The 23,522-nt window shown below is 41.9% G+C and overlaps 1 protein-coding gene across 1 annotated transcript in view; it reads left to right on the plus strand.

The window, feature by feature from the left end:
- The window catches only part of KL (klotho), a 47,443-nt gene that overhangs the window by 16,629 nt on the left and 7,292 nt on the right, over positions 1-23,522 (plus strand). The window contains exons 2-4 of the mRNA XM_053312426.1: positions 7,888-8,398; positions 10,821-11,089; positions 13,155-14,265. Coding sequence (XP_053168401.1) covers positions 7,888-8,398; positions 10,821-11,089; positions 13,155-14,265 — 1,891 coding nt within the window. The remainder of the gene's footprint in view (positions 1-7,887; positions 8,399-10,820; positions 11,090-13,154; positions 14,266-23,522) is intronic.

Here is a 23,522-nt window from a genome sequence, read left to right on the forward strand (position 1 = left end):
ACTTAGTGACCACATAGATAGATTCTCTCCAGGATGATCTGACTTCAACTTGGCCTTTAAGGTCTCTCAGTGGTGCATTCATTGTTGTCGTAATCAAGTCATAAGAACATAAGAAAATAAGAATAGCCCTGCTGGATAAGGCCCAAGGCCCATCTAGTCCAGCATCCTGTTTCACACAGTGGCCCACCAGATGCCACTGGAAGCTGCAGGCAGGAATTAAGGGCATGCCCTCTCTCCTGCTGTTACTCCCCTGCAACTGGTACTCAGAGGCATCCTGCCTTTGAGGCTGGAGGTGGCCTATAGCCCTCTGACTAGTAGCTGTTGATAGACCTCTCCTCCATAAAGTTATCCAAACCCCTCTTAAAGCCATCCAGGTTGTTGGCCGTCACCACACAACATCTCGTGGCAGAGAATTCCACAAGTTGATTATGTGTTGTGTGAAAAAGTACTTCCATTTGTTGGTCCTAGATTTCCTGGTGATCAACTTCATGGGATGACCCCTTGTTCTAGTGTTGTGTGAGAGGGAGAAGAATTTCTCCCTATCCACTTTCTCCATACCATGCATGATTGTATAGACCTCTATCATGTCTCCCCGCACTTGTCTTTTTTCTAAACTAAAAAGCCCCAGGTGTTGTAGTCTTGCCTCATAAAAAAGCTGCTCTAGGCCCCTAATCATCTTGGTTTTCCTCTTCTGCACGTTTTCCAGTTCTACAATGTCCTTTTTTAGATGTAGTGACCAGAATTGTACGCACAGAGGCGTATCTAGGGACAATAGTGTCTAGGGCAAGCACTGAAATTGTGTCTCCTGTCCAAACATCTGACACCCATCTTTCAGATAACTTTACCATAATATCAGCTGAAAAATACAAGTCAAGCTTGTTAATCTTTTAATATTTCAAAAACTATATGGCAGTGGACATAGCCAGACCAAAAAATGCTGGAAAACTACAAATTTCAGTATGCTGGAGCTCATGAAATACCCAAATACTATGTGGAGGTGTACTTGGAAAACTAAACAGAAGTGCCTATCTAATTCTCTACTATACACTGTAGCATCACTATTACATAAGTTTTAAAAATAAGTGGAGAATTTGACTTTTCCCAGATACTCTGAAAATAATTAAAGGATATGCAGAGTAAACTGCGTCACTGCTTGGAATATATTGTAGTATTTCAGACAGTTAGAATGAGAGAAAGAGAGCAAGAAACTCCCAGTGGGCCTTAAAACTAAGGATTTCACACTGATTCAAAGATAAACTCACCATTAATAGCCATATTATTAAGACATCATATTTAACTCACTTGTCACAAGAAGCAAAGTAAGAGCAAATGAATACAATCCTAGCTCATAAGCTTCAGCTCAGTATTCACAAGCCCTGATTCTCTGTACATAGTGCCAATCTGAATATGTTTACAGTGACTTGACATATTAATTTTTTTAAAAAAAACAATCCACCTGTAGCCCCTTTGAGGGGCTTCCTAAAGGCCATGAGGGGGTCTGCAAAGGTTCCCCTCCCCCCTCTGGCCTCTAGGGCCTCGCAGGGACCATTTGAGCATGTGCGGTGGCCATTTTAATTTTTTTTTTAAAAAAAATGGCTGAAAACAAAATGGCCTCCATGCATGCTCAAATGGCCTCTGTGAGGCCTGGCATGGCCTAGGGACTCACAGAGGCCATTTGAGCATGCACGGTGGCCATTTTGTTTTTGGTGGCCATTTTTAAAAAATTTTAAAAATTGTGCCCACCTTCAAGTGGTGCCCGGGGCATGTGCCCTGCCTGCTCCACCCTAGATACGCCCCTGTGCACGCAGTACTCCAGGTGTGGCCACACCATAGTTTTGTATAAGGGCATTATAATATTAGCAGTTTTATTTTCAATCCCCTTCCTAATGATCCCTAGCATGGAATTGGCCTTTTCCCCAGCTGCCACCTTGCTGCTGGTCATCCTCTTCTCTTTCCTTCAACTTTCCCCAGCATTATGAATTTCTCAAGGGAGCTGGATCTTCGCATAATATGTCTGAAGTATGATAGTTTGAGCCTGGTCATTCGTGCCTCGAGTGAAAATTCTGGATTGATTTCTTCTATGATCCATTTGTTTGTTTTCCTGGCTGTCCATGGTATCCTCAAAAGTCTTCTCCAGCACCGTTAAAAATCGTCAATGCTTTCTCTATCTTGCTTCTTCAAGGTCCAGCTTTTGCATCCATAGAGTATCACGGGTAAAAACCATTGTCCGAATGATTCTAATCTTTGTAGGTGTAGACATGTCATGGCATCTAAATACCCTTTCCAATGCCTTAATTGCAACCCTACTAAGTGCTAGTTTGTGGCATATTTCTTGACTGCTGGATCCTTTACTGCTGACAGTCGATCCTAAAAGGCAGAAACTTTCCACCACTTCAATGTCTTCATTGCCAATTCTGAGGCTGGGTGCTGTACCCATTGTCATTAGTCATCTTTACATTTAGTTGTAGGTGTAGACATGTCATGGCATCTAAATAGCCTTTCCAAGGCCATTGCAACCCTACCAAGTGCTAGTCTGTGGCGTATTTCTTGACTGCGGGATCCTTGATTGTTGATGGTCGATCCTAAAAGGCAGAAGCTTTCCACCACTTAAATGTCTTCATTGCCAATTCTGAGGCTGGTTGCTGCACCTGTTGTCATTAGTTTAGTCTTCTTGACATGTAGTTGTAGTCCCATTTTTTCACTGTGCTCCTTGACTTTCATTACTAGAACTTGCAGATCATCTGCATTCTCCGTTATCAGAGTAGTGTCATCAGTGTAGTGCAGATTGTTGATGTTTCTTCTTCCAACTTTAAAACCATGCTCATTTTCGTCCATTCCAGCTTCTCTCAGTATATGTTCAGCATATAAATTGAATAAAGAAGGAGAAAGTATATAGCCTTGTTCTTACTCCTTTGCCGATGGAACCAGTCTGATTCACCATGTTCCATCTGGACTGTGGCTTCCTGTCCTGTGTATAGGTTTCTCATGAGAACAATGAGATGTTCTGGGATGCCCATTTTCCTAAGGATATTCCACAACTTGACATGTTTGATGCTATCGAAGGCCTTTCTGTAGTAAATAAAGCACATATTGACTTCTTTCTGGTATTCTTTGGCTTTCTTAATTATCCAGCATGCATCAGCAATGATGTCTCTTGTTCCTCGGCCTTTTCTGAAACCAGCTTGAACATCTGGCATTTCCCTTTCCAGGTAGGGCTCTAATCTGTGTTGGATGATCCTGAGCATTATTTTGCTAACATTTAGAATTAAGGATATTGTGCGATGGTCTGTGCAATCTGTTCAGTCTCCTTTCTTTGGTATGGGTATTTAGACTGACCTCTTCCAATCTGTTGGCCACTGTGTTGTTCTCCAAATTTGCTGGCTTAGTTTGGTTAGAGCAGTGATTCTCAAACTTGGGTCCTCAGGTGTTATTGGACTTCAACTCCCATAATCCTCAAGCAAAGGCCACTGAGGCTGGGGATTATGGGAGTTGAAGTCCAATAACACCTGAGGACCCAAGTTTGAGAATCCCTGGGTTAGAGGCTTGACATTCATCCTTAACAATTTCTTTGATTTCATTCCGCAGTTCCTCTGGTTCCCTTTCAATGAGGTTCAGAACTTCAAAGGAGTTCCTGAGGTTCTCCTTGAAAATGGTGGGTACATTCTCAAGATCATATTGTGGAAATTGGATACCTTTGTTTTTCTGCTTTAGCTTGATTTGGAACTTGCACATGAGCAGTTTGTGAGCTGTTCCACAATCAGCCCCCGGCCATGTCTTTGCTTTTATAACTGAGCTCTTCCACCTCCTTGCACCAATAATGTAATCAATTTGATTTCTATGTACTCCATCTGGTGATGTCCATGTGTAAATGCGCCTCTTTGGTTGTTTGAAGAATGTGTTAGCAATGAAGAGATCATTGGCTTGGCAGAAACTGATATGTCATTTTTCTGCTTTGTTTCTGTTTCCTAGGCCATATAGGCTGACTGTGTTTTCCTCTTTACCTTTTCCAACATTGGCATTCCAGTCTCCAACCATCAGCATCACATCTTGCTTGTATGTTCTGTCAATTTCAGACTGGACTTCAGCATAAAATTAATCAACTTTCTCTTTTTCTGAATCAGTTGTTGAGGTGTAGACCTGAAGAACTGTCATATTAAAGGGTTGTTCACAAAATCTAATAGATATTAGTTGGACACTGACTGCATTGTACCCAAGTACTGTCATTGCTATATCCTCCCTATGAAAGCAGTACCGTTCCTACTTTGTTTTTCGTGTCCTGAGTAGTAAATGGTGTGATTTTCTGACTGAAAGTGTCCAATTCCAGTCCATTTTAATTCACTGATGTCCAAGATGTCAATCTGTAGTCGATTCATTTCATCTTTCACTGTGTCGAGCTTTTCCATATTCATGCGGCTTACGTTCCACGTTCCCATTGTAATTCTGTCTTTGTAGCATCGGATTTTCTTTCCCGCATGGCCACATCAGCTGCTAGACGTCCAAAAAACTTTAGTCTAACCATGTCATAAACACCATCGGTACTCTGAGAGATCCTCAGCTCTTCCTCAGTAGCACATTGAGTACCATCTGACCTGAGGCACTACATTAACAATCATTCCATTTCGTCTATCCATGTGGTTTTCTTGGTAGAATACAGGAGTGGTTTACCATTGCTTTCTCCCACACAGTATGAAATGATGTCTTTGTTGTTGTCACTGAAGTGATCGTCCACCTCCAGCACCTTCCTATATCGCTACTGCCCAATATAGGTTGCTGCTTGCTTTAGCTGGGCAGCTGAGATGACCTTCATGCTTTGGATGACCCTACTGGGAGTATACCTCCTGGCGTACTTCGCTCATCTCTCCCAGGAACACACTACCACCACGATGAGGCAGCATAACAAGACTTGGGGGAGGGCGCCCCCTCACCTACTAGTTAAGTTTATTTCTATATGCTATAGAATTAACTAGAATCTTCCAATCATGTAAGCAGAAATCAACCAGCTATGTCTGTCTTGCAATCAGTGAATAAAAGATTGTTTAGACAGGCTCAGCCAATAAGACTCTGGTGCCTGGTTTTGTCTGTGTACTGTATATACTTGAGTCCTGCTAACTGAGCAAAGAGGCACCTTTTTAAAGTGGCGAGTCTCTTTATTTAGCAGGGGGAGAGCAACTGGTCCTATCCATCTCCAGCACACCATCCCTTCAGTGGCTGTTTCTGTGTCTATCTTATGTTTCATTTTTAGATACTGAGCCCTTTGGGGACAGGGAACCATTTTATTTATTTATATCTATGTAAACCGTTTTTGGAACTTTTGTTGAAAAGCATCGTGTAAATATTCGTATTCATATTCTGCCTGTCAAGGGAGAAATGGCCCCTTTCAATCTGGCTAAAACCTGTGATTCTTTTACCTAATGGTTCCAACTTCCAGCTACCACCAATCTGAAAGAATTATTTCCAATTCAATAGAATTTCTTGCATATTCCATGAAATAGCACCTTTGATGTGTAAGTTATCTGGCACATCAGAAGTTAATAAAATCAATTAAACTTGCTGGATGTTTTTGGGTCATTTGGCTAACACTAGCTGAAATTGGTTTATGTTCACCAGTGCAGCAGTGGCAGGGAGTGGAACTAGAAAGTTCAGCTTGGCTCCTGTGAGGAGCCATTCTGTAGCTTGCTCTCTGCACGCTAGAGGTGTGCACGGAACGTTTTTTGTGTTCCATTCTGTGCTGCTGCAGTCTCTCCTCTCCTGAAGCACAAAAGCAATGGCTCTCTCTGCCTCCAAGCAGCCCCTTATATATATTTGAAATTATATCCTTTGGCCTCCTCCCTCCCTGCTCCCTCACCCTAGCCAGTGGGGAAACAATTGGCCATGCCAACATTTGATTTGAAAGACAACAAGCCAACCAAGAAGCAAGGAGATCTCAAGCCAGTCGGACACCAGTGTCAGGTAACACTGGTCAGGAAACGCTGGATACCAGTGCTAGGAAACGCTAGTCGCATGTCCTCTATAAAAGTCCGTAGTTGGCAATCCTAGTTTATGGCAATCCTAGTTTATGATAACTTTGGATTGGCTAACATGAAAAATGTATGCTTTGTTTTCAGATGTTGTGAAGCACCACAAACCCATTCAAGTTAATAGGCAGAGCTATTAATCTTTTTTTTAAAGTAAGAATCATTTAGGAAGACTGACTTTTCCTTTTGTACAATGCATTAACTGATTTTCTCTTATTACCCATGTTAGAGAGCCAGTACTTTATTTTATTTATTTATTTTTATTGTTAAATTAATTGTTAAAATAAGTATGATGTCATGGATTGCATGTTGAACTTGGACTGGAAAGATCTGCCTTCAAATTCCCTCCACTTGCCCATGTAGCTCCCTTGCTCTCAGTCTGTATATGTGAGGGTCCACATTTTTTATGCCTGGATTTGGTAGCCAGTTGTTAACTTTTACTAGCCAGGAGCAATATATTAAAAAATGTAACTGAGCACATGCAGAGTGCTATTCACTTCCATGGAGTAAATGCAGCCTGCCCCTCCCCACACAGAATAAAGAAAAGGATTTGTAGAATGGATAGCATTGCTTCTTTACAAGTTTGAGTCTCTGTGTATTTTTTTCTAGAAATCAGACCATGCTTCACTTCCCTAGCAAATGTACCACACATAACTGGAAAGCACAGACTCCTCTCCTCTTCCAAATCTAGTCTCGGTTTTCCCCAGTTCTCATTTAGGAGCTTTTAAAGATTAAAACATTGCTTCTCCTGACACTTAATTTTTAAGCTTTCCTGCCTTAGGCAGGCTCTTCATTCCTTGTATCTATTCATATGCAGGGCTTTAGTTGTGCCATAGCATGTCCAACAAGAATCTGTTTCTCATCTGCAGGGCTAAGAAGTCTAGTAAGTGCAATCTTCCCCTCTGCAAGAGACGTCCACTCCAGGTTTTCTGCCAATCTGCCTTCTAAGTAATTCCATTCTTTGAGGGATTTCCCCCCCACCTTTGTTTCTTTAATCAGACTTGGAAGGACACCATGAAGTGAACTGGGCAAAATCTTGGGTTCCATTTTTTGGGCGGCAAACTTTGCTGCACAGAGCCCAACTTCTCACATAACAACAGAGATAAGTTCACATGAGATCCCATCCACAAGAAGAATCTTGCTGTTCAGTTAAGTTTGGTTTCCTGTGGAGGCACTTGCATAGCTTTTGTGTGTTCTCTCTGCTGTGCACATTTGGAATGGAAATATTGTGAGGAGGGAGATTAAGATTGCCTAGCAACATCAGGGTGGAAGGGAGAGGAGGAACACCAAGCATTAAACCTTCTCTCCCATTCTGGAAGCAGCCTTCCAGTGCCTCCTATGAAATGGGCTGATTTGCTTTCCTCGAGCTGGCTGAGACCAGCATAAGCAGGAGGGCCATGTGTCTTGGTGCTCCAATTGCACAGGGACTTATGGAGGACCAACATAGGCACACACATACATATGGAGCAAAAGTGTTCAGTCCTGCTGCTGCTTCCATCTTTGCCCCAACCTGAGGGGAAGAAGCCTCTTTCAAATTCTCTGTGAAGAAAAGGAGAGGTGATGTGGTTTCTTTTCCCCTCTGGCTGGATGATTGCAGGAGAACATATACAACATAACTAGAGAACAGAGACTCCTTCCTCTCCCCATGTAGTCCAGTCCTGGTTTTCCCGTTGTGCCCAACATGTGTGTGATTGAGGCAAAGCCAATTGCCAGAGAGGGAGGTGGGTTCTGCATACATGCTATTGGCTGCTATGGCTTGGGATGGTTGTAGTTGTAGTCCAGCAACAGCTGAAGGGCTGAAGTTATGCAGTTCTGAAATATACAGTTAAAATGAGAGAAAGAAAACTGATTCACTGCATTCTTTCTTTCTTAGGCCCATGCCAAAGTCTGGCATCTTTACAACGATCATTTCCGTCCTACTCAAAGAGGTCAAATCTCCATTGCCTTAAGTTCTCACTGGATAAAACCTCGACGTATGACTGAAAACGATATACAAGAATGTCAGAAATCTCTAGATTTTGTGCTAGGCTGGTTTGCAAAACCTATATTTATTGATGGAGACTACCCCCAGAGCATGAAGAGTAATCTTTCCTCCATGCTGCCAGAGTTCACTGAAGCAGAAAAGAAGCTCATCAGGGGGACAGCTGACTTCTTTGCTCTTTGTTTTGGACCCACATTGAGTTATGATCTTGTGGATCCTGACATGAAATTCCAGCAGTCAGAAGGACTAAATCTAAGGCAGATCCTTTACTGGATAAGCAGTGAATATAACAAACCTCAGATCTTTGTTGTGGAGGGCAGCTGGTTTGTTTCTGGCAGGGTCGAGAGGCATGACTCCAAGTATGTGAACTATCTTAAATATTTAATTACGGACACTTTAAAAGGTAGGATTTTTTTTAATGATCTCATAATTATTGTTAAATATTATTCTCTTGTTCCTTAAATACAATTCTGCAAAAGCTATATGCCATTGGTATTGCAAAAATGTGTCCAAGTGCTCATTACAGAATGAGGTGCCAGAAAAATAGGATTTACTTTACTTACCTCTGTGGTTGCCAAGTGCATTCTAAGAAGTATGGATAATGTTGCTTTGGTCTAAAGCTGCTGTGCTGGCGCTGGGGGGAAAGTTATACTTGCATAATGTAACTCTGTGATGTTTGTGCATTTGGCTGTGTGTTTGCAGTGAATCACTCTAGGAAGAAGATATTCAATGATCAGTTTTAATGCTTCAGATAGCTGAGCAAATATTTGCTAGATAAGAATATATACCAGGTGTGTGAGAGACAGAGAGATGGGAGGCTTGCTTTCTGGCACTGATCTTCTTGGATGTCCTATCAGACTTCAAGAATTCATTTTCCAGTTTAAAGAAATGGAAATAACTATTACTGGAGCCTTATTCTGCTTTCACAGCAATTTTACAAAACTGTGTTTCAGTCACACATGTCCCTCTTTATAATGATATGAAAAGGGAGCTTTGATAAATGTTAGATGCAACTTTCCTTTTTAAAATACCAGCTGTCACACATGTTCTATTTGAAAGGAAAATTGAATTTACCTCATGCCTGTGTCCATTTTTATTCTAAAATCATTTTAGTGGAAGACAAAATAGTGAGATTATAACTTTTTATAGCTCAACATTTACTGGCTGCAAACTGTTTTCCCCACTTTCTAACAATTTTTAGTTCATATGGGCAGTAGTAGCAGTTGTGCCTGTGCTCCAGCACTGAGCTGCAACTCCTCCCTATGTGTGTGAGACTCCAGTTTCCAGTAGGGCAAAGCAGGTGGAAATGCGGAAGGAAATTTAGACCCAGACCAGGCTCACCCTTCCCAAGATCTTAATAGTATTGCCTCCTAATCCAAGTAGGAACAGTAGCAGGCCTGGCATGGGAGTTGCCAAAGGGGAGCCTTGATCTCAGAGTTGAGAGATCCCTGTTACTAGGAGGTGGATGAGCTCCAAGCTCATTCTCCTACCAACATCCCACTGTTGTAGCAGCCCCCAGGAAGAACTTGACCTAAGTGCCTGAGCTGAAAGAGCAGCAAAGAGTTACTGGGGCCATGTGGAACAGAGTTACAGGAAAGCCCTGTCCAGTTGTGTGAGTTTTCCAGGAAAAAATCCCATTCAGTTTTTTTCACAGGCATTTTTTTCTCCCCCGCCTCCCCCAAAATGTTTACTATGTAACTATCTGATTTGGCATGTTGTTTGTACAAATGTGGGCTTAAAAATTTTCTGCAGAGAAATTTAGTACTGGAAAATTTTCTGCCTTGCATTAGTGGCTCCAACTATGCTGCTTGCATACATTAGGCCGGACCTCGACATTTTTCTTTGGATCTAGTAGCCAGCCCAAAAGCTTAGGAGCCAGACAGTGGATGTTTGACCAGATGACTAGATTTAGTGACAGACCTCCTGGAGGAAGAGGGTCAATGGGCTTCTCTTTATCCTCTTTACAAAAAACACAATTAGAACAGAAATACCGCTTACTGGGTCAAATACAGATTTTATTAGATAACTCTACCTCTGAATATCCTAGTATAGGTGCCACAGTTAAATTTTTAGGCATGTGGCTCCCTGGTACCTGGGATTTGTCAAGCCCCGAATTAGACTAAGTCAGGAGGTTTTGCAGTGAGCACTGCTGTCCCGATGGTTGGAATCGAGATAACAGTAGACTATTCTCACTCAGAAAACAAAGGGTTAACTAGTATGTTTACATGTAACTAACTCCTATAGGGAAGGGGGGAGTTTGTCTAGCAACTGGGGATATCAGATTTTTATGATAAACTAATTGAATGTTTGCATTCCAGCTTCCAGACCCCTCCCCACCTCCCATTTATATGTACCTCAGCTCTCTCACCTAGCAAGTTTAGCTTCTACTTAGATTTTTCTTAAAAAATTAAGAGTAAAGTTTAGTTGCAGTTTTCACTCATGACTGTCTGAATCATTCAAAGCCAACTCTGCTAGCACAGATGATAACAGATCAAAAGAGAAAGGGAGGGGACTTGAGATCTTGCTTTATGATCTTAGTGCAGTTTTGCTGGACGCAGGTACAGCAGTATCTTTCCGATCTATATCCTGCATTTCAAGGGACTTGTAACCAGGTTACCATTTAAAGTGATTGTAGGAACAGCTATTCACACAAACACATGAACTAGTGTACAGTCATAATGGCTGAATACTGGCATCGCAGTTTGAAATCGCCGAGAAAGATATTTAAGCCATCATATTTTCTGGAAGACAAATATAACTGTAGCAATATTTGCCGTGTAGCATACCTGGAGAAATTAGATCATTCTGTGTTTGTTTCTCTTCAGCTATCAGATATGATGGAGTTACTGTCATTGGGTACACGGCTTGGTCTCTCATGGATGGCTTCGAATGGCTCAAAGGCTACAATATTCGCCGGGGTTTATTTTACGTTGACTTTCGCAGTCATGAAAAAAAATTGTTGCCAAAATCTTCAGCATTTTTCTACCAAAAGCTTATATTGAAAAACGGCTTCCCCCCAGTACCAGAAAACGAGCCTGTAGAAGGGACTTTCCCTTGTAATTTTGCTTGGGGAGTTACTGAAAATCGACTTCAGGTAATTTAAATAATTCCCTAACCTTCCCTTAGTGCAGGCAAATAATATGCTTGCCTCTGTTTCATTATGGAACATATTTTATAGTTGCTTCCTCTGACAAAATACCACAGTTTGGACTAGTTCAGGCATTACATTCTGAGGACAACTCTCAATGTAGTATGAGTCTTGGGTTATTTATCTCTCTCTCCTTGTTTGTTTTACTTGTTTTATTTTTATTTAGTTAGGGGAATCCTATAGCACCCTTAAAAAAAAATCCCAAGGAGGTGGTTTACAAGTAAAACAGCAAAAGAATAACCATCAGTCGTCACTTAAAGCACAACTATTAGAACAGCAATTAAAAACTGACATCTAAAAACTGAAACTTTAAAAGGATTGGGAGAAGAAAGAAATCTTAACTCTAGCCAGGTGATTAAAAAACAATCTCTGTTCTTTCCAGGAACAGATCAGGTGGCCATGGAGATGTCACATTCAGATAAATGTGTGATAGCCTATTTTAACCCTTGCCTCTCCCTTTTTCTCTTTGTTGTCTCCTCTACTGTTAAAACGCCAAATGTAAGCCTGATGCAAGCGTTTTTTCTTTCTTAAGCTACCCTGTAAAGTGACATGTACAGATATGAGAAATATAAACAATTAATTGGTGGTTTTGTTTGTGCACTGATGAGGAGAGAGTGTGGGATGTGCAAAAGGTCAAGCCAAGATATACCATTCTCAGAGTTTTCTCACAATCAGGCCTGTTAGAAGCACGTGTATGCCATTAGTCAGGATTGTAGCCATTATTTTGAAGAAGTACTGTATCTTTTTTTTTTAACCTGGCATCTTACCTGGTGTACTGATATATAGGATAATTCTGCCATCCTTATCATCTTGGCTCCCAAATATCTTGAGATTCAAATAGAACTTCTACCTAGACTGGGACCAGTACCAGCTGCAAAGTGACCCAGTTAGCACAAGTGACTTCTAAGATTATTTTCAAATCCTGCAAATTTTCACTTTCAAAGGACACTGAAGCATTTTATGCTGCAGGACCATGATTAGTACTGTAGATGCGTCGTGGTGGAAAAACATTTCTGAAAGCATTTCCACAGTACTAGTGGAAATTCATGCTTTACTAGTCTACAAGGGATAATTCTCCAGAAAAGCTATTTCTCTTTGACATGCTCTTAAAAAAAAAAAATTCTCCTCTGTATTCACAGAACACTGAGATGTATGGAAGAAACAGCAGCTGATCATCAGCAACTGTTACAATTAGCTTAGGGACTGGTCCACATGACAGTGTTCAGGAAGAGAACCGGCCTCAGGGAGATCCTTTTGTTCTTTGGCACATATGTTTTGTATATTGTGCTAAAGCAAAAGAAGACACAGGAGTATAGCTGAGGTGAAAACATTGGGAAAGGAGGGGGACATCCTGAATTGCCTAAACATTCAACTCAGGAAAATAACCATCACCTATTAATGCAACATATCTAAAAATAAAAAGTTTCTATATGCCCTCCCTCACAAAATTAAAATATTGAAAAACCTTTGATTTAAGATAAGAGTTAAGGTGCTTGCAGTTTTCAGTTGTGCTCTAAAAAGCATGTAAATTGTAAGTTAAGGTGCTCACCTTAACTTCTGTGCTCTGTAAGCAGTAAAGAGTTCATACAGGCTCGTGCTAGCTTTACAAATTCGGCTCTTCATAAGTGCCTGGTATGAGTGGGGTGGGGGAAGAGTGAAAATTGTATGCACCTTAACTCTCATCTTAAACCAAAGGGGCTTTGATGTTATGTTATGAGGTTTTTATGGTATGTAATTGGAAGGAGAATTCTGCTTTAAGTGCCATATGAAATGTTTCTCACATTGCATAAATTTGAGGAAACTGCAAAATGTTGACAATTTCTGCACTTTCTGTGTTGGCAGCAGATACAACTGTTGTATATGACTGAGAGAGATGACTCCTAATGTATGCAAAAGAAACACAGCAAGCAAATAATAGCTGGCATCCTGGACGGGAAATTATTTAGCTTGCTTAATTAATTGTTTCCTCATTTGTAATAAGCTGAATCTACTTTCCTTCCTTTCTTTTCAGACAGATACAACACAATCCCAGTTCCGTGACTCTAATATTTATGTTTGGGATGTCCATCAAACCAAGAAGCTCATTAAAGTTGATGGAGTTAGTGCCTTAAAACGCAAGCCTCACTGTGTTGATTTTGCTGCTATCCGGCGCCAGATCTCTTTACTGCAGGACATGCACATCACACACTTTCATTTTTCGCTGATGTGGCATTTAATTCTCCCTCAAGGCAATGGGACTGAAATTAACCACACACTTCTGTTTTACTATCAATGTTTTGTGAGTGAACTTCTCAGAGTTAATATAACGCCTGTTGTTACTTTATGGCAACCCCTGGCTGAGCATCAAGGGCTTCCTCTTTCTTTAGCACAGCATGGAGGATGGGAGAACCCACGGACTGTAAAGGCCTTTGTTGAGTATGCTAGGCTTTGCTTTAAAAAGCTTGGCCAGCATGTCAAATTTTGGATCACAATGGATGAACCCAAGGTGGAGAAACTGACATACAAAGCAGTGCATAATCTACTGAGGGCCCATGCCAAAGCATGGCATCTATATGATAAACAATTCAGAAAGACTCAGAAAGGTAAAATATCTATTGCCTTGCAGGCTGACTGGGTTGAGCCAGCATCCTCCTTTTTTCAAACTGATGAAAATACAGCCAGACGAGTTCTTGAATTTTACATTGGATTGCTTGCTGAGCCAATCTTTGGAAGTGGTGACTATCCAGATGTAATGAGACAGTGGCTTCACCAAAGAAACATGGTAGATCTTCATGATTTCCAATTACCTTATTTCTCAGAAGTGGAAAGACAGCTTATCCGTGGTTCATTTGACTTCTTTGCCTTAAGTCACTACAATACAATGCTTGTGGACTCAGAAATTCAAGACAGTGCAACATATGATTACCGGCTTCATGCCCAAAGGTATATAGATATTACTTGGCTAAAATCAGCCAGAAGAACTCCAGTGGTGCCTTGGGGGTTGCGCAAGATTCTCAGTTGGGTTAAGAATAGGTATGGTGATATCCCAATTTATATCATTGCCAGTGGAATCGACGATGATCAGAATCAAGACAAGTTGAGAATATATTACCTAGAGAATTATATTAATGAAGCATTAAAAGGTAAGTGTCCTATGTACCTTATGCTTAAGTACCTCAGTATCCAAGTTACTCAGATTGTGTGTTTTCTGGAATAATGTGCATTATCTGAAAACCATTGTTACTAACTGAAAATCTCTTTTTAACAAAGACCTTGGTAGAGACTACTTTCTATCAGAGCTGGACTTGTTCATTTTGGCACCTAAGGCAAAATATCAACATGAAACACATATAAAGTACTGTGTATGAGCTTACCCATGCTCTGTTAGGGACTGGCTTCATCTCCTTCTGCATGCTACCTAACACTGTGACTTATTCACATGTTATGTTCAATTCACATACAATCTGTAGAGCTGCTTACACATTATAATTTAACTAATAGTCTTAACAAGAATCTCTCAGAAGGTAATTTAGCTTGGGATCCAGGAATAGAGGGAGGGGAAAGGGGATGAGGAGACTCAAAGAGGCAGATGGTTAATTTTACCTGTCCTTGGTCCGGTGGTGCATTCGGTGCACTTGCAGGTCGGTGTACTGGCAGGTCTCCTCCTCACAGGAAGAAGGAAGGATGAGGGGCAAATGGCAGGGTAAAGATACAAACAGATTCTAAAGCCATGTAGTTTGGTCAGTACTTATACTCAAAAAATATGCCTGGAAGCAATTCCCAAGCCATGCTCCCTCCCTGGAGGGGCAGAAACTCAGCTAGAACAATGAAGTTCATAGTTGCATGAACTGGTCAGTCTTGGGTGTGACTTGCCAAACAAAAGGCTTGTGGAAGTGTATGTGGAAATGAGAATAGCTAGACTTTATCTTTGTGATGGATATGACGCTCCAGGTGTAAAGATATACATTTTAAATTTTAATGGAATGCCTCCATTCTGGTCATTGGCAGCCAATTAAGGTATTGATGATAGGTTGGAAAATGCTTGCTCTTATCTGGGTTGCTGCAGAGAGTGCTGGTCATGCTATCTCTTTTGCGAAAAGGCAGTATTATTTCCCTTGTGGTGTTCCTGTGAGTTTGGTCTGCTTGCTGGCTGGTTGCCCTCTCTTGAGATAACGAGAGAGAGATGCTGGGGATGGTCCCTTGCAATCTTAACTATTGTCACCTTGGGGTACCCAGCCCGATTTTTTGTTCTTGCCAAGAGACCAGTATGAGTCTCTGCCAAATAATGGTGGGTGAAAAGTTCAGGATTCCATGAACTGAGGTGTCCAAAATGGAGACTCTTAAATACCCAGGGCCTAAGCTGTTTAGAACTTTATAGGTAATAACCAGCACCTTGTATTTTGGCCAGAAACCTATCGGCAGTCAGTATAGCTCTTTTAACACGGGAATAATATGATTTAAAGTATGATTTAAAGTATAGCATCATTTTAAATATGATGAGTTAAACAGCAGTAACAGTAACCATAAAAAACCAACTTACAGGCTGAATGGCAGCACATTCTTTTGGCTCCCTGCTCTAATCCTAAAACTCCCTTTGGTATAGTTATTCTCTTTTGTTTTTAAAATTATTTTTGGTTCTATGTTTGTATGAATAACTAGGGAGTATATTTGCTTAGTTTGGATTTGTTTGGCGCAAGATGGGTAAGAAAAAACGCCCTAGAGCCTCGTCTCTTTCTCCAGCTGAAACAGGACTGTGGAAAGAAGCTGGAACAAACAAGTATTGATAAATATTTGGCTCCAGATGCAAGTCTGTGTTCTACTCTGCCTCTACAAAACAGGTTTGTAGTGCTTGGAACCCCAGACATTTCTGCTGATGTTAATTGCTGCAATGAATCTATCAATTTGATTGAGCTTTCTGAAGGCAATAAAACTAAAGATAAAGCTAATGCCTCCATCTTGGCTGAAGCTGACTCTGTGAGCCAGTCACCACATGTGAAGGATCAAAGTACTATTTTATCTCGCTACTGTAAACTAACGGCAGACTCCTTGCATCTTATTCTACGAAGTTTAAACCAGTTGGAGTCCAAGTTTGTGGATATTGTTCGCTTGTTTTCCACTCTTCAAGATAAACTTGTGGATAATTTGGCAACGTCTAATGATTCCACTACAAAGGCAACAAGCATCAAGCCTACTAAGGAGTTGTTTGCAGATGAGAGATCTAAGTTAAAACAGGCTGTGCCTAAGTTTGTTTATCCCCCTGTGTCTGATAACTTGTTCAAGTGTACTTTACAACCAAATTGCATTTTCTTGACTATTTCTCATCTTCCTGAAAATTGGCACAGGTGGTCTAACAAGGTGGCCATTCTTGCCTCCTTGAATTCCTTACTTTGTTGCTCTGTTCAGAGGAGAGACCTTGTTAGATTTGAATTTCTACCTGCTGTTAATTATACTCAGCATCTTAAACTTACCTTTCAGAACAGCAGAATTCCTAATTTGCTTCTGCACTCTAGGGCAGTGTTATCCACGTATGGAATAAGTTTACAGCGATGTTTTATCAATTCCTTGATTACTTCACTGGTCTTTACAGCAGTTAAGCCACAGTTTTTGGCTCCACCCTCTTGCTCTGAAAATTCTACTGAGTCTTTCAAGAAAGGGTTTATTTTACATAATTCCCATGATCAAAGGTTGAATGCTTCTACTGAGGCTGCTTCAAAATGTAAATTGGCTAGTGACTTAGCTTTTTTGCATCCTGCTTTAGTTCTTAATTCTAACTCCCCTGAGCCTAAGCTTTCTCCTGATCTTATTGAAATCAGCTTTCAAAGTCCATTGAGGAGCTGCATTCTACTTCGTTTTCCCATTTACCATGGATACTGCAAACGATCTTGTTGATCTGAGTGTGGACAAAGCCTCTGGATGACCATCTGTGGGTCTTCTGAATTCTTCCTTTTTGCTTCAGGATATATCTCCAGTTTTTACATCTAACCTGAGCTTGAAATTACAACCTTGTGAGAGGCTTGGCTTTAGCAGTGAAGTGGTGGACTTGTGTAAGATGGCATTGCAGGACAGTGGTCAAATTTTGGAGGTCAAGGGGGCTGGACTATCTAGTGACTTTCATCCTGAAGTTATCCATGCCCATTGCCATTCTTCTGCGTCTAGACCATCTTCTCCTGCTGGATTAAATTGACTGATGCAGTCATCATTTTCCCTTTCTTTATTAGTCTGGAATGTTGGGACACTTAAATTTCTGAAAAACTTATTCAGAAATTTAGTAATGGCAAAGCCCCTGGTAGTGATAACATTTCTATTGAGGCTATCAGAGTGAATCTTGATTGGTGGGTCCCCATTTTAGCCTCGCTATTTACCTATATAGATACAACTGCTAACATACCCAGCGATTGGGGCCTTGCTATAATAATTCCTCTTATAAAAAAGGTAGGCGTGTGGACCCAGCCAACTATCGTCCCATTAGCTTACTTAATGTTATTAGTAAAATTTACTCGAGGCATCTTTTGATAAAACTTCTAGACTGGATTGAGGCAAATAACATTTTAGCTATCGAGCAGGCAGGCTTTCGAGGGTCGTTCCACCACGGAACATGCTTTTACCCTTCAATTTCTGGCAGAGAAGTATTCTAGGTTCCCAGGTTCAGCACTTTATGTAGCATTTATTGATCTTAAAGCTGCATTTGATTCAGTTTCTAGAGAGAGACTGTGGTCTAAACTGGAAGCCCTTGGAATAGATAAAAGATTACTCAAACTTATTGTTAGTCTGCATAAGCATACTTATTTGAAAGTTCGTTATGTCCCAACTGGACAGTTAACATCGGAAATTCCAACTTTTAGAGGAGTACGTCAGGGCTGTATACTTGCTCCTATTTTGTTCAACATCTAGGTTAATTCTGTGGTTACTTGTTTGTCCACCCTCTCTATTCATCCACCAAAGTTAGCTGATAGGCACGTCTCCATATTATTATATGCGGATGACATGGCTATTATGTCGCAGACACCTGTAGGCCTTAAGCGTGCCCTAAGACTCTTCTCATCATTTTGTAACCAAGAGTCTGTTGAAATAAATTATAGTAAGACTAAAGTCTTAGTGTTCTCCAAGCGAGCTAGGCGTTATAATTGGTCCATACAAGGAAACAAGATTGAGCAGGTTAATTCCTTTAAATATCTAGGAATTACGTTTCACTCTGTTGGCCCTAGAAATGCCAATTTTAACTCCATCAGACAGTCTGCTCAAATGGTTGTAAATAAGATCAAATCTTATCATTTTACACATGGTGCTGCTTTTATACCTGCGACAGTGAGACTTTATACAGCCAAAGTACTGCCTTTGCTCTTATATGGAGCCCAACTGGGACCTGCAAGTAATTTTGCCCTACTGGAGGCTATCCAGACTAAGTTTATTAGATGCATTTTGCAAGTTCTGTGTTGTGTTCCAAATGCTGTCATCAGAAGAGAAGTTGGTCTTATTAGGTTGGAATCCTTATACTGGTGCTGTATTTTTTGATTTTGGTTAAAATTGAGTTTTGGACAGGTGGTTTAGCCTCTTTGGCTATGAATGGTGGTTTTAATTCGAGCTGGAAACGAGCTGTGTTGAGTAAATTTTCTTTTTTTGGCCTCTCCATAGAGGATTTGCATACTGTAGGAATTGAGCAAGCCAGGAAGTTAGTTAAGCAACGTGTCCTGTATATAGAAGTCCAACAAGAAGGTGCATGGCTCAAGCAGGGTTTATACTTAGGGAGTCAAGCTATTAATCTTAAGCCAGCTAAGTACTTTGATGTGGTGCTTGTCCCTAAATTTAGACGAGCCCTCACTTTAGCACGTTTAAATGTTCTTCCTACAGCAGTATTGGATGGCAGGTTTAAGGGAGTTCCACTATTTTTATGACTTTGCCCATGTGGCAAAGGGGTTATAGGATCCACCTCGCATGTTATTCTTTATTGTGATTTTTATAGGGAACCCCGTTTAAGACTTTTATCTCCTATGTTAGACAATTTGCCTGGCCAGTCTGATGAATTTTATTTAAATTAACTTTTAACTAATGAGGACACTGATATTATTTCTGTTATGGCCAGGTTTTGTTATATTATTTGTCAAATACGTACTGGTTTATTGTAAATGTTTGCTGGTCAATGACCGAATAAACTTATAACTAACTTCCAAGATGACCCAGAGACCAACTTAGCAGCTGCATTCTGTACCAACTGTAGTTTCCAGACTATGTACAAAGGCAGCCCCACATAGAGCACATTACAGTAGTTCAGTCTAGCGGTTAGCAGCATATGTAACACCATTCTGAGGTCATTCATCTCAAGAAACAGGCACAGCTGGTGTATCAGCTGAAGCTGATAGATAGCAGCTCTGGCCATTGCTTCAAACTGGGACACCAGGGAAAGGTGTGCATCCAGGAGTACTTCCAGACTGTGTACCTGTTCCTTCTGGGGGAGCATCACCCCATCAAAAACTGGCAGATCAAAATAATCTCCCGAGTTCTGACCCTGAACAATAAGTACCTTCGTTTTATTTAGATTCAGCCTCAGTTTGTTATCCCTCATCCAGCCCATCACTGCCTCCAGGCAGGCATTTTAGGGAAGTTATGGCTTCTCCCAATGAGGTTGACATAGAGAAATAGATTTGGGTGTCATCAGCATATTGATAACACCCTGCACCAAATTTCCTGATGATCTCTCCCAGCGACAGAGAGAACATTGGAGGCAATATGGAGCCCTGAAGGACACAATACGAAAGTTCAGATTTTGAAGAACAACAGAATCCAAGAGACACCATTTGGAATCTGCCCGTGAAGTAGGAGTGGAACCACCACAAGGCAGTGCCTCCCACCTCCAAACCCTTCAGACATTCCAGAAGGATACTGTGGTCAATAGTATTGAAGGCCGTCGAGATATCCAAAAGGACCAACAGGGTCACATTTCCTCTGTCAGTTCCTAGTTGGAGATCATCCATCAGGCTGACCAAGGCAGTCTCCACTCCATAGCCCACCCGAAAGCCAATTTCCTCCAAGACTGCTTGGAGCTGGGAGGCCACTGCCTTCTCAATCACCTTGCCCAGCCACGGAAGTTTGGAGGCAGGCCTGTAGTTGCTTAACTCCAAGGGATCCAAGGCAGGCTTCTTCAGAAGCGGTCTAATGATTGTCTACTTGAGACAAGGAGAAATCCTGCCCTCCCTCAGAGAACCATTTATAATTGCTATCTGGCCCTCTACAACAGCCTCCCTACCTGATACTATAAGCCATGTTGGGCAAGGATCAAGAGGGCAGGAGGTAGGCTGCACCATTCCAAACAACTTGTCTACAGTCTCCAGAGTCATAAACTGAAACTTATCCTGGGCCACCACATAAGAGGAGCTGCTGGACACCTCGGCATCAGGCACTGTAACAATTGTGGAGTTTGAATCTAAGTCGGCCAGGATAAGAGATATTTTGTCCACAAAAAACTCATTTAAAACATCACGACGAGTAATCATTGGTTCTAAGTACTGGTTCAAGGGGGAAGGGGCATTCATTAGACCCTTCACAACCCTGGACAACTCCGCCGGATGTGAACTTGCCAGTTTCGAAGCGGGTTGGAGAGGACACTTAGGAGCCTTTGTGTCCACTGCCCCGGTGAGTTGACTCTTCAAATTGTTCATTGGGGAGTCAACAGGGTCACTGGCAGAGCGAACTCTAAATCTCTCCAAGGCTTTTTGGAATCTTCTTGGATCAAATAAGGGATCAAAGAAGGGTTGGCCCACCCTTCTTGGGTGGACCAACCTAATGGGCACCTCGCCTCTGCGGAGTTGGAACATGATCGTGAGTCCAACCTTATCCAGATGGTGGTACGTCCATGACAATGGGAGAAATCACTGGAGTCCCTACCCATGGAACACCACCCTGATCAGAGTGAAAGACCAGGTCAAGCTTGTGACCAGCAATGTGCGTTGGTCCCGAGACCACTTGGGATGGGCCCGTAGTTGTCATGGCCACTATGAACTCCTGAGCTGTCCTGGGCAAATTGGTGTCAAAGTGAACATTGAAGTCCACCACTACCACAAGCCTGGGAGACTCCAATGCGAAGCACTACACCCAGTCTGCCAGCTCTGTTAGGGACTGGGTTCAGCAGCAGAGTGATTGGTATACCAACAGAAGTCCCAGTCTATCCCTGGTACCCAAACTTAAGTACACACATTCAATATGGTCAGACACTTTGACAGGGATTCTGGCAAGGGAGATGTTCTTCTTCTAGACCACAGCCACTCCACCTCCCTGCCCATGCCCCCTCCTCTGCTCCTCAACAGAGTACCCTGGAGGGAGAAGCTGGGACCAGACCGAGCCACTAGCCTCCCCCAACCTAGTCTCTGAGTCTGCCCCTTCACCCAGAATCAGATAATGGATTATTTCAGGTTTATTCTGGACCAACCTGGTGTTACAAAGGAGCAAGATGAGGCTCTGTGGGTGGTTGGCACTGCTCCCCAAGGTCAAAGAGCTGGCAGGACAGCCAGAAGGGGAAACGTCTATTGAGTTTCCGATTTCCCTTCCCCTGCAACAGCCCGCTGACCTGCCAACATTACTTCTTCTAGTCCCCACCACCACCGGAATAGCTGCTCCATAATCATTAGATATGTCCCCGTCTCCAGACAAACCCAGACACATTAAAACTAAACTCGCCTAGGATTTAAAACATAAGCCGAATTAAAATTACCCACCCACCACTGTCACACCCATGAAGGATCAAGAACCAGGCAGCTTGGCCCTCGCCTTAGTTATCCCCCGATGTGGCTCTCCCAAAGGGGTGACCCCCTTTGGCGTCTCCACCTTGGTGGTGACCCCGCTGGTGGCAGGCCCGCTGCCACAGGCAGCATTCCTATAAAAGGCCCAGAGCTGGGCAGATGGTACCAGCAACTGCTGAGTCACTCCTGGCCCCACTCCAACACACAATCCCCACAGATGTTCAGCAGGGTCAGCAGGCCGCAGTTGCACAGGGGAGGCAAGTAGCAGCAGAAGGAGCAAACAGCACACACAGGCTCTCGCCCTGGGCAGCATTGAATGGGAAGCAGATGGTCTCTTCCTTTCCTCTGCTGGACTTCTGGCTTGTTGCTCAGAGCATCTGCATCCATATTTGGACATGTGGGAGGGCATTACAACAGACAATTGGGTTCTGACCATCATAAGTCTTGGCTATTGGGTAGAGTTTCTGGCACGTCCTCCAAATGCTGGATGCAAACCACACTTCTGACAAAGATGCTTTGGGATGAGGTGCATGCTTTATTTTAAAAAGGAGCCATAGAACCAGTGACTTCCCATCTAACAGATTTCCCCTTTACTTTGGCAACCCAAAGAGGGATGGCCCACCATGGACCTTAGATATTTGAACACATTCATCACCTATAAAAGGTTTTGCATGCTCACTGTGTTGGAGATTCTGCCTTTGCTTGTACAGGAAATGTGGTTCACCTCCACAGATTTGGAGGATGTGTACTACCACATTACAATCTTCCCACAGCACAGGAAATACCTGCATTTTCAAATAGGCCCCCAGAAGTTCCAATTCCAAGCCATACCATTCAGCTTGTTTTTGGCTCAGAGAGTATACCCTTCACAGTATTATTAAAAAACAACTAAAAACACATTTTTTTTAAAAAAAGAGGCTTTTAAATATTCCAGCTTTGGTTCTATCTGGTAGATTCTTTAGTCTTTAATTTTTAGTTTTTATAATTCTCAATTTTTAGGTTTTTAAATAATTCTTAATTTGGAACTTCTGGTTGTGATTTTAGCCTGATTTTTATTTGTTTACGTAATTTGTTTAGTGGTATTAGTTTTATTTTACATTGTATCTATTTTATTGTTGTGAGCCACCCTGAGCAGTAGTGTACTGGAGGACCAGTCTATACATATTTTAAATAAATAAATAAGTAAATGGTGGTAGTAATTGCACACCTTCAAGAACTCAGTATCCAAATGTTCCTCTAATTGGATGATTGGCTCTTGGTGGTGCAGTCTCATGCTACCTTGCACAAGGATCTTGCCCTGGCTCTAGATTTACTCCGGTGCCTGTGTTTTAAGATTAACTACAAAAAGTCTCAAATGCAATCAACCCTTGTCAGTTTTTAGGGACAATTTTTGACTCTACTCAAATCTCCTTTTACCTTCCACCGGAGAAGATGGCTCACATAAAAGATTTGGCTGCCTCCCTCCGAGGAAGTCCTCTGCAACAGGCAAGGGACATCTAACTCATGTTAGGCCTCATTCCTTTGACTACTGCCACCCTACCTCTCACTTGGTTATGCATGCACCAACTCAACATTGGTTCATAAACATGTCATGAGAGTTCAGAGGAAGGCATCCATTATAGGCTAAGACTATTTTATTGTGTAACAGGAAGAGACAGGTTCAACAAGAA

The sequence above is a fragment of the Hemicordylus capensis genome, chromosome 3 (assembly GCF_027244095.1).
Source record: "Hemicordylus capensis ecotype Gifberg chromosome 3, rHemCap1.1.pri, whole genome shotgun sequence".
Classification (NCBI taxonomy): Eukaryota; Metazoa; Chordata; class Lepidosauria; order Squamata; family Cordylidae; genus Hemicordylus; species Hemicordylus capensis.